At 38.5% G+C, this 12591-nt stretch overlaps 1 protein-coding gene across 3 annotated transcripts in view; it reads right to left on the bottom strand.

The window, feature by feature from the left end:
• Nucleotides 1-12591, bottom strand: part of LOC123648507 (microtubule-associated serine/threonine-protein kinase 4-like) — a 152025-nt gene that overhangs the window by 52883 nt on the left and 86551 nt on the right. For all 3 annotated transcript variants that reach the window (XM_045566371.1, XM_045566372.1, XM_045566373.1), the window contains 4 exons: nucleotides 8933-9090; nucleotides 7314-7389; nucleotides 5277-5486; nucleotides 2372-2473 (listed from right to left, as the gene is read on the bottom strand). In XM_045566371.1, coding sequence (XP_045422327.1) covers nucleotides 2372-2473; nucleotides 5277-5486; nucleotides 7314-7389; nucleotides 8933-9090 — 546 coding nt within the window. The remainder of the gene's footprint in view (nucleotides 1-2371; nucleotides 2474-5276; nucleotides 5487-7313; nucleotides 7390-8932; nucleotides 9091-12591) is intronic.

Raw genomic sequence — 12591 nt, 5'->3', positions numbered from 1 at the left:
CCATGCCCCGCCCCCCCCCCCCCCGAGTCAGAACTTCAAGCGTGTCCATTCCCCAGACAGTGCGCATCGCACTCACCATGTAGGTATACACCCATCCCCTCCCCCCACTCACTACCTCTGTCCGATACCCAATTGGTGTTATTCCCAAATGTGCACTTAGGTGATGATCCATGGAGTATTACTTAGTTATAAGAAATAACGGTGCTATGGCATCTCTTTCATTCTCCTGGAGAGAGTTGGAACCCATATTAAGCAACGTATCCCAAGAATGGAAAAATAAGCACCACATGTACTCACCAGCAAATTGGTTTCCCTGATATATTTTATAATTAACTGGTAAACATCAGTGTTTCCTTGAGTTCTGCGAGCCACTCCAGCAAATTAACTGAACCCAAGGAGAGGGTTATGGGAACCCCAATTGGTAGCCAGTTGGTCAGAAGCACAGGTAAAACAACCTGGGGCTTGCGATTGGCATAGGAAGTGGGAGGCGGTCTTGTAAGACTGAGCCCTCGACCTGTAGGATGTGAAGCTATCTCCCGGCAGACAGTGTTGGAATGGAACTGGAGGGCACCCAGCTGGTATCTGCTACAGAACTGCTTATGTGTGAGGTTCCCGTACAACTGGTGTCAGAAGCGTGTTGTGAGAGTATAGTAGGAGAAACTGAGGCTGGTGTTTCCCTTATGTCCACAAAGATGTCATGGATTTATGAGTTATAAACAATTATGCTTACAGATTGTAAAGCACAGTTGCTATTTTCAGTTATATTCCCTAAATTTTTTTCCCCAGCATCTTCCCTTTTCTGATTAATGCCTAAAATAGGCAACTTTGGAATCTCAGCATTTCACCTGAGAATTACTCAAGAATTTCTAAAGGCCATATACAAAAGCTCGCTGCAAGTGGAGCAAAGCCAAACCAATGTAAACAAACACTCAGTGCCCTTTACACAAAGTCACATCAACTGATGGAGCAAGCCTGGGAACCGTGGGCACAAGATGACAGGTTGGGGACACATCCCCTCATAGTCTAAAACTCCAGTTCACCTGAGCTGTACACAGTACTGAAAGCAGCAACATTTCCAAGGTACTTCTAAGGTCACTTGTTGCTGTCTTGGAGAGGATGTATTTTTAGTTTTTTCTCTTATAATTATGAGTGATTACTGCTTAAAAAAAATTATTTTCCCTTTAAGTCAAGGTCTGCTCTTAGCATATCTGTTGTCCAGAAAAACAAGTTTTAATGCCACATGACATTTTCCCCTAAATTAAACAATTGCAGGAAGTACAAACACAGAGTGCATAATTCAAAAGCTGCAATAGGAGTAGTAAGAAAAAGTTAAGCCTCCTTTCTACCTGGGTTCACCAGTTACCCAGTTCTCCCCCAGAAGTATCCAAGGTATTTTTTCCCTTTTCTTCTTCCAGAGACACTCAATGCCAAATGGTGTGTATGACTCTGTGATTCTAAGGGTTCTCACCACTGATGGAAAGCCTTCCCCCAACCCTCCAACTCCCGACCTTTCTCAAGATTTTCCTTCTGCTGTGTCTCACTATACACTGACATATGTTTATGGGGCTATAAATATTGCACAATTATAAAACTTTATGAATGTTAATTAAAATAAGGGCAAAACCAAATCACTACAAGCATATGTATATTATGTATGTATGTGTATTTCTGAAAAGCTGTATTGTACATGGTGTTATAATTACTTTAATGGCTAGTGGAACTTAAAAGTGAGTTTTGATGCTGTATTAGTAGCCCTTAAAATAATTCTTAAGTTCAAAGCTTTATATTTGTTCACTGTTTTGATTGCAATCGCAATCAAAATTTCATAAAACAAAAATTTTAAAACAGGAAAATTACCACTGGCCAAAAAAATGTAATTGTTAAAATGAACTAATCTAGATGGCTCTACCGTATTTTCCCAAATGGGTTGCTAACCAGTGCTTATTTTCTAACATGCCACATTTTAAAAACAAATAATAATTATAATTACAGGTCACTATTTCTCTCTGATTTCCCTCTCTGAATCTTGGCAACTCCAAAAAAGTGACGCACAGCCAGCATTTTAAATGAGCTGTGACACAAAGTAATTATGCTGAGATAAGGTCAAGCACGTTATTTCAAGATGATCTTTCAAGGGTGACCAGAATGTGATATGACTATCACTTAATACAGCACGAGTCCTAGAATTCTTTCTTAAATTAAGAAAAGACAAATCACACATGGATGTTGTCGTAAACATTCACAAGTTGTAGTTCTTCATCTCTTTCCATTTAGCTCTGGTGTTTGAAACCAAATGAAATGAGCTTTCTGATGGTTACTGCTTTCCCACAGTTAACAATAAATAACATAGTCACATCTAAGAACAACTTACCAGGCACTCCAATAACCGAGCAGGGCGGGCAATAACAATTAGGATCTTTCGGACTAGCTGTTTAATAAATGCCAACTCTCCACTTTCTGAACGATCATGAGCCTATGAAAAGGCAATGAAAAGAATGATGATACAGAGTTGCTCCAGTAATGGAAAAAAAAATCAGCAAAGCATGCTAATTAGATAATCGCAAATATTAAAAAATTGAGTGATTCAAAAATACTCTTAAAAGATTGATACACAGACATTATCTGTACATAAATGGACACTATTAAATGTCTATATCTACAGAAGAGCTCTATTAGCTAAACCTTAATTGCAAACTTTGATTTATTATCTATGTTAAAAATCAAATGTAAGGGCTCTTAAATGTGAACCACAAATGAAGGAGATATTAAAAGTTTATGACACATTAAGTAATAGTACAAGCAGAGTGGAAGCTGGCTAAGAACTTTAATTTGCCAGATGTAACATCTGAGATATAAGTAATGGTTGACATAGTGAAGGACTGCTTTTGTTATGCTGGACATTTGATACATTCATGAAATATATTTCCTATATACAATATAATTAGCCTATAAATTAGTTGTTTCATCATATATAAAAAACGTGAAATGTTTATCTCAAATGTTAGCTGGATAATATTATGCAGGTTGAGTATCCCTTATCTAAAATGCTTGGGACAGAAGTGTTTTGGATTTTGGAATATTTGCATATGCATAATGATATATCTTGGGGCTGGGACCCAAGTCTAAACAAGAAATTCGTTTATGTTTCATATACATCTTATACACCTAGTCTGAATGCACTGAGAGGGAGGGCACAGCCACAGGCCACGTTACAGTTTTTACCTGTAGGCAGAGTGGAGCCACTGAAGAGTGTTAGATATTCTTGCTGCTACATGAAAGTGTGGATTTGAGGAGTTAGGCCTGGAGGGAGGCAGAGCAGTGAGGATGAGGGTCTGAGCTAGACAGTGGTTATAGAACAGGAGGAAAGAGTTGCAGAAATACTGAGGAAGTAAACTGAAGTTCTAAGCAGCAGTTGCGTGTTGAAGGGAAGGAGGGAGTCTAGTATGTCTCAGAGTTCTAGCAGGTGATCGGACAGATCGTGGTGCCAAGGACGGAGCAGAGAACGCAGGAGAGGCCGGTGTGGTTGAGGAAATGCTGAGTCTAGTTTTAGACAGGTGGGGGCTGCTGCCGCAGCAGGCCATCAGGTGGAAAGATATTCAGTAGGCAGGCAGGCACATGAATCTGAAATCTGAGAGAGGGCTGCTGGCCTGAGAGATGGAAGCCATTAGAGTCCACAGGACTTTAATCCAAGACAGCCAACAAGATCACCAGGAGAGAGGGGGCGTGTGGATCCAACACGAGATCGTGGAAAAACTTGTAGAAAATATGAGCGGGAGGAGAAACCCTTGGAAGAGGCCAAGAAATGGTCAGAGGGGTACCAAGGATAAGAGAATATATTAAAAGGGAGAGGGATGCAATAATGTTTCAATAAAGTGCCCTGTGGATAGGACAGTAAGAAGGACGTCAGTGAGTTTAGTGAGAGGGGGTCAGAAGCCATTCAGTCAACAAATATAGGAGTCACACACCATCCTAGGTGAACAAAGCAGACATAGTCCACAGAGACTTTATATGCAAGTATAGTGCTCCTCAGAGTGTGGTCCGCAGACTAGCACCAATCCACAAACCGTTTGATATCAGAGTGTGACAAGTACAATTATGGAGCATAAGCATTTAGTGACTTTTATAGCAAGTTTATGCTGCCAAGACACCCAAGTAAATGATCATTTACTTCTAAAACTCATGTTATTTTAGTTTATGGAAGAGAACTCGTCTATACCAAATTAGAAATTAATAAAAACAAAGCCCTAAAACAATGTGTTCACCCCCAAAGACAGTGTGAGAAGCACCACTTTAGTAGACTGCAGTAGGTTGCAATGTGAGAAATGGGGACAGAGAACAGAAAGTTTGGGTGGGAAAAGGAAGAACAATAGGGGCTGCTAGCCAGAGTGGGATCTTCTTATCTTGCTATAACTAAATTCCGTAGGGACAAGGACAGGTAGATTTCTTGAAAATTAGGATGCTAGTATTTTCCTTTAGTTCTATGCAATTATTTATATACCCATGCTTAGGAAAACCACCATGATTATGTTTACATGGGCATAATTTATGCCTTAAGAGATACAGAAATACAATATATCCAAATACAGAGGCTAAACAGGTTTTGTTTGTTGGCTGTGGCTGGTCAAGTTCAGTGAGAAGCATACTGCACTACTGAGCATTCATTCCATTTCCCCACATGTACTCCCTTCCTGCCCTGAGTGTTATCTGGAGCTGGGTATGCAAGTGTTAAGCCCAGATGGGTCCTGTGTTTATTTGTCATTTTGAAATTGGATATTTTGTTATAAGAAGAACTGACGTTAACAAAAATGTAAGTTGCCATTTACTACCCAACACCACAGGCAGGTTAATTAATAGAACACACAGCCTGGAAGAAGCCCGCAATTTTCCATTTAGTTTTTTCAGACATTAGAACTAGATAGCATCATCAAATAACACACATATGCTCAGGCAATTTATAACTTTATGGTTAAGGGGGGAAAAAAAAAAATCACTGCTTCAAAATCCTTCCCAACCTACTTATCCTAGAGTCATAGACCGTCGGGTCCCAAGGTTCCTGTAAAGGTTATTACATTAATTTTCTATTACTGTAATTAATGACTAGAATCAATGTATAGCAAGTAGCAATCAGGTAGGTGTTTTTGCCTTTTCGTTGCTTTCCTGGAATGTGAACTCCATCTCAGGATTATAACTTGTGAGCAAATGATTTCAAAAAAAATTTTTTTTTTCAGGGGAAAAGTGAAACAATCAGGAAACTTTATATGGTGTATGGTTCTTACCTCCTGTAGCAATTTATCTAATTTGTGCTGTAATTCAAGGAAGTATCGAGAGGTGATGAGACCCTGGTGGGATTTATCCAAGCAATCTCGAGCCAGTTCAATAATCTGATGGTGAGTGAAACTAAGCACCCCATCTGCTAGGGGAAGAACATTGTCAGGAGAGTAGCTGGTGATAATTTCTTTTAGACGTTCTTCCATCTGAGCTGTAGCCTATTTAGAGAAGACACACATATGCAGATATAATACAAGGAAACACACAGGTGAACAATCCAACCACCTCCTTTACCTAACATTTTCAGAGACCTTTACAAGTTGGTAAATAGAATTCTAGAAATTACATTAAAAACAATCCTCACATCTGTGTGATACAATAATGGCACATACATGTCATTACACATTTGTCCAAACCCATTCAATGTACAACGCCAAGAGTGAATCCCAATGTAACTGTGAACTGTGGGTGATAATGATGTGTCACTGTGGGTTCATCAACTGCAACCAGTGTACCACCGTGGTGGTGGTGGGGGGGTGCAGATGCGGCGGGGTGCTGTGCCTGTGTGGAGCAAAGGGTATACGGGAAATTTCTGTACCTTCCACTCAATTTTGCTATGAAGCTAAAAGTGCTCTAAAAGATAACATTTACTGAAAAAAAGCAGCAGCCTCACTATGTGTAATAAAGAGTTGAGGTACAAAGTGAAGATGAATATTTCAGAGCATATAATACCCTTTTTCCTATGTCGTATCAAATGTTAAATAGTCCACATAAGCTGCTTCAAATAACTCAAATGATATTTGTGAATTGTTATGCTTTCCTTTTAGATCCTGGGCTCTTTCAGAGACAGATTGTCAAAAATATCAAATATTTCTTTACATTTTTACTTAACTCAAAAATCAGGATTGTTGCTGGAGTTCCACAGGGTGAGCCAAAAGTTTATCTTCTTGACTAGGTTTTAATGTGTCAGGAGCCCGCGTCTTATACCATCCTTATTGTTTTCTCAAAATGCGACATTATGTGCGAGAGGCTAAGGGGACTCCCTTGGTAAAATAAATCTAAAATGTCTTTTCCAACTTTCACTCTCTCTGATCACCTACTGCCTAATCGATATTCCTTGCTTACGTTAATTACATATGCGGGGAGACTCCCTCCTTCCTCCTGCTCCCCTCTAACACCCTGCCCTGCGTTAACTAGGGACAGTCAGTACCTGCTTCCCTGGTGAGCAAGTGACATGTGATAAATAGCTAAAACAGCTGCAATCAATGACATCAATGTTGGGTTCATTACAAATAATAAGTACTCTAACTCCTGATTTATGAAACCAAAGATTTCCTTTTGTTCTCTTGCTCAGGGCAACAAAGGTAGCAGGGGAGAACACAGAGAGGTCGCCCTCTCCAAAGTCTGGGGAAACGCTTTGGCGGAAAGACAGGGAAACCAGGTGAGGTCAGGGGCACCATGGCTGCAGCCAGGGGTTTGGCAACAACTCTTCACAAATCATCTCTGGCTCAATTCAAATTCCTTCTACCCGTGTAACTGGGGGATGCTGCAACGGGGCCTTCCCTTCTGAATTACGAAGGGTTGAAGTACAATGGCTGAAGAGATGGGAAATCACAGAAAAGGAAAATGAGGTGTAAGAGTAAAAAGAAACACACAAAAAACCAACTTTCATGACACATCAATCCAGGCTTTTGAGGGAGAACAGCAGTGTCTGCTTGACAAGGCAGCAGCAGCCCAGAGCGTGGGCAGGAGGAACACAAAGTCCCCAGGCCTTTCAAAGCAGACTGTCCACGCAGCACCTCACCAAGCCACCCAGTGTGTGGCCACACCAGCTAAACTCACTCTAAAGCCAGGTCAGAGTACAGAGAGTGGCTAGTTCTCAGCAGTTGTTAGCTTATATTTTTTTTAGTTATTTTATCTTTCTAAGGAGGCTATGGTGCTGTTTTATGCAACTCATTACTTCCCATAACAAAACCACCTTACAGACTCTAGACCTATGTTGCCTGTTCGTTTAGACGCTAGGCATCTTAAATTCAATTCATTACCTTTGGGAACCTTTCTTTGTAGACATGGTTCATCATAATTATTTCATGGTCACAGCAGGCGGGAGAACGTCCAGGGCTGCAAGCAAAGCAAATTACCCTTTTAAACTTGCCACAGCATGAAATGAAAATAAGCTTTTTATTTATAAACAGTCAGTTGCATCAAAAACACTACACAACCTTTGTAAGAAAAGTATACTAGGTAATAAACTACAAAATCAGTCATTACTACACATGTACACATATGTACCCACCCATAAACACAAAGACACACTGAATAGGATTAAGAAAGCTCAAGAAGGGGAATGCCACAAAATAATTATAGTTACAATACAGCAGCATTGCAGAAAATGTTCTTAAACTGAGATTATATTCTGCATGTAATATGAGCTTGTGTAAACTCTGGAAACCAATTAATGCACTGCAATATAAAACAAAACAGGGTAGCTACAAACAGCAACATCTACGACACCTTTAACAGTGTAATTTCACACTTTTATCATACACCTGCGCTCTGCCACACACCACTGAAGAGGTCTGGGTGTCTTCCGTGGCACAGGTGTCATAATTGAAATCCATTTTCTAGCCTGGCAAGTATTTATTTGGGCTGCTGAGGTGGGCATTATGTATAATGTGAAGCAAAGGCATACAGCTGTTGTGTGTTTTTCTTTATTTATTTCAATAGTAGGTTCATGTTCCTTCCCAGTGGTATACAGTTGTGTAACTTCAGTGTGTTTATACTCCTGGTAGATTCAGCTTGCACCAGATATCTTAGGATTTCCTTTAATAAAACAAAAAATGGGCTGGGCATGGTGGCTCACACCTGTAATCCTAGCCCTCTGGGAGGCCGAGGCGGGTGGATCGCTCGAGGTCAGGAGTTCGAGACCAGCCTGAGCGAGACTCTGTCTCTACTAAAAATAGAAATAAAAATTATCTGGACAACTAAAAATATATATAGAAAAAATTAGCCGGGCATGGTGGTGCATGCCTGTAGTCCCAGCTACTCGGGAGGCTGAGGCAGTAGGATCACTTAAGCCCAGGAGTTTGAGGTTGCTGTGAGCTGGGCTGACGCCACGGCACTCACTCTAGCCGGGCAACAGAGCAAGACTCTGTCTCAAAAAAAATAAATAAATAAATAAAATGGCATCCATGTGGTAAAACAGTGCCTGTTGATGAAGTAGTAACTGGTCTTTTATTCCACATCTCAGAATATCCTAAAACATCCCACAATTATCCAGTGTGGCTATATTTAGTGTTAGTTTGTAATACTAAATGAAGAAGAATGGCACAAATCTTGGTAAACTTTGATATTCCACTGAACACCTAACAAACAAGACTGCCTTGAAATTTCCCATGGCTAGAAGTTTTTGTAGGTTGTCCCCTAAGGATACTGTGATTACTGCTATTGCAGCAATTAGCAAATTGTGAGAATTTAAAAGAAAAATAACATTCATTTCAAAGGTAATCAAAAATATCATGCATCAGTGGAAAAATTACGCTATATTTACAGTAGTTCACAAATCAATTAACACATATATGAATTAGAGGACCAGACATCTTCACTCAAAGTGGTTGAAAACAGATAATTCAACTAGTAAAGGTTTTCAGCTAGGTCCACACACCTCAGACTTCGGGAACGGGGGCGCATGGGTGTGTTCCTGCATCTGTTCTCAGTGGCGATGCTTTCAGTGGTACAAAAATGTTTCGATAAGAAGTGTAATTCATCCGGCGTTGGTTGATATGGCAACTGATGCAACTTCTCCTGGGAGGAACAGGATGACTGAAACAAATTAAAGTGAGATTGTAATGACTACCTCAAAAAGAAATTGTTCAAATGAATAATAGGAGTTCAATGTGCAGAATGTGGACGATACCACCATTTTATATCATTTCCTTTTCATGTTACAAGAACTAGTACCTAAATATGTAGGTTGATGCTCTGAGAGGTCAAAATGCCTTCCATATTTCACCTCATTTGTTTGTAAGACAATTTCCCAAAATATAGTTTCCTCTTGGGAGAAAAGCCAGACTCTGAAAATGGATAGGACCTAGTCAAAGTCAAAACACCACCGGATTGAGACTTGAATGCATTACATCATAGATGAGCTCTCAACTGAGTATGGTCACCCATATCTACCACTGCTCACAATCAAATGTTATAACTTTTAGTTAAGTAACATAATTAAATCATATGATGTAAAATCAAAAATAGGGTAGTGAAACCTCTTTTTATAATGCATGCTGCCCTCTGATGCAATTGCCATCAATCTGTGCCGTGGGTAAAAAGTCGGAGGATGAAGATGAAAATCATCACTCAACACTTGGAACAAGATAAGGGAGAAAAGGTGAACAGCTAAATAACTCCGCTTTTAATCAATCTGAGACATAGAACTATAAAGCAAAGAAATTATTTGTTGTTTTCATTTTTAGTGGGAGGTAAACTCTGTGAGCAATTCTAATAAAAGAGATGGAGAAATTTTTGAGTATGTGGAAATATGGTTAGAATAAGCATATTTGGAAAGATAGCACTCACTTGAAAATGTCAGTTCTTGCAGGATTTTTTATTTTAAAAAAAAATCTGTCATTACATTACAGGCACCCTTCGTAAATACCAAAGCACTGCAATGCAGCAGCGCTGGAAATTAATGACTAAAGCTTACAAAGATCCCTACAACTGGAAATTATAAAATGCCTTACTAAGTACACACTGTGTGACAAAGAAGGATTTTATAATGTAATGAGATTATTTTATAAACCATAAAAATGAGAAGACTACTAGAAAGACCTATGAGATAAACCAAAGCTAGATTCAGAAAGTATGGGCACAGTCTTAAAACACTTTCACTATGAAAAAAGAAATAAAACACATGAACTAAGCCAATTCAAGAAATCAGGAAAAGAATAATAAAATCAGTGCAAGCAGGAGAGTGCAGCAGTGGTGATAAAAACAAAGATAAGGAAATTAGCAAACAGAAAAACAGAATTCAGAATCTATACATATGTCTCAAAGGTAAATCAATGTCCATAATCTTGTAGCCAAGATTTCAACCATAAACCCAGAAGTTTGTTCATGAATTTACAGTAATCTCTTTTGGTGGCAAAGCACCAACTGAACTGATGAGAAGCTACTTAAAATATTTATTTAATCCAGTTAGTGTGAATGTTGATTCAGGTTGCTGTAGAAATACTAATATATTTGATTATGAGCTGCTGGTCCAGTTGCTGCTGAGCTATTATGTGCAGTACAGGGATCATGTTACCTTTCTAAAGGTGAAAATTAATTCCAAAACATACCAGGCTCGAGAGTTTTACCTAAAATATTATGGATCTGTGCTTGCATGGGAACAATATCAACCAGTTTCACAGAGGGGTCTTTCTGTGGAGGAAGGGAAGAGAAAGACATCGGTGCAGAGAGGGGCTTTGGTGGTTTCGTCAATGTTTTATTTATTAAATGAAATAAAAATTTGCTTTTAAAAACAGCTGTAGCAAATATAACAAAATGTTAATGTCTGTTAAGTCTAAGGAAAGCTTTGTGATTATATCATAAACATAACCAGGTAACGTAAGGAATATGGCCCATGTTTAGTGATTGAGAATATGATGAGCTGAAGGATGCAGTGGTACAAGCCAGTGTTATAACCTTAACAGTACTAAAGAAAGCAGGAGGCAAGGAGCTTCTTGGAGAGGGAACCCCTTTCATCTCAGTTGGAATAAGAGAGGTGTAAATGGAAACAGGGCCAGACCCAAGGGACGCCAGGATGAGCCTAGGGCACTGGGAACAACTGTATATGGCCAGCAAAATGGCCTGGGGGTGATTCGAAAGATACCAAATAGGGCCCAAAAGGCCAGTCTTGTTGGACAACAGAGAAGTATAGGCTGACTTTCAGCAGAGATGAGGGAGTCGGGGGACAGCCTGAAAGCCAGTGAGGAGAGCTGCCACGAGGACAGAGGAACACGAGTGCTGTCTCCAAGAACCCATACAGATACTGAAGAGACATCTCCAAGGGTCAAGATGTCCCTGGAATACCACTTTCAGAAGAGTTTCGAGAACTAGTTTGTGAGTTTCGCAATAAACTGAGTCTCATTACTTTGTATTTCCAGCATGTTCTCTAAGTATGGTAATAAGTTTCATCACCTGCTTGTTTGCATATGACTTTTGACTATACTGCAAATCAAACTGACTTTCAAAGAATGAAGCCTTGTACAAAAAACTGTGCTGCTAGTTTTCAAGGCAATTAGAATTCTCAAAACATGTTCTGGGTAATATCATTAAAATAAGCACTTAGTCTCTCAAGCATTTTGCAAAGTATAGTATCCACATGCATGCATAAATTTCCACTTGTTATTTAGTAAAAATAATATTTTATAGTCATATCTCATATTTATGGTATTTATATTTTTATTTCCATTCTTTCACACTCAGTAGAAAATAAAATAATTTATCTGGTAAGAAACATAGGAGGCTATCTTCCTACTGCTGCAATTCCATATTACATATTTCAAAATTAAAAATTATTATCTAAATATTACCTTGGAAAAGCCCCATAAATTAATTTTAATTGCAAAATTTGACATTAAAAGAAGTTGTAATACTAAATATTCTCTGGGAAGATTGATTAACTTCATATGATCAAATCTTTCTAACTTCAGAGTATAGCATTTTTAACATTTGGCAATTTTGCAGTTTCCATAATATACAAAGGATGAAGATATATTAATGTTTACATTTCAGCATAAGCAGTTCTGGCATTCAGCTAACAACACAATTATCTGTAAAATTTAAAACATATTTTCAAAGTGATTATAATTTTATTTGTATATATCCTATATTTTTATTTGAAAAATAACATTTCCAATTGACTAAATGACTAACAACTGAGAAAAATGGGAATCTACGAATGATTCAGATTAGACTTAGAAAAGAAGAAACTGCAAGTACTGAGCAGTTTGGCAGCATTTTTGCCTTCATATTTAAAAAACAAGAACACAAAGAAATTAAGGAAAAAGAGAAGTACTTTTTCTATAATAGTTTTCACTCATCATTTTTTATCAACAACCAATAAGGACAAAAGATAGCTGAGCTTTACACACTATAGCACCTCCAGTCCACAAACAGTTCTTTCTGTCAGGCAAAAATAGTAATTTCAGAAACTAAAGTTTCATTCTGAAGGAAAAAATAGGAATATTGACATCAATAATTATATGATACCACCTTCAATAAAATAAACACTTAAAGAAAAGCTGCTAGAAACATAGAATAAGTGTGTATGACTAAAAATTG

This window comes from Lemur catta, chromosome 12, assembly GCF_020740605.2.
Source record: "Lemur catta isolate mLemCat1 chromosome 12, mLemCat1.pri, whole genome shotgun sequence".
NCBI classification, from domain to species: Eukaryota; Metazoa; Chordata; class Mammalia; order Primates; family Lemuridae; genus Lemur; species Lemur catta.
The sequence above is the reverse complement of the archived record's forward strand: the minus strand, read 5'-3'. Positions and strand labels throughout refer to the sequence as shown.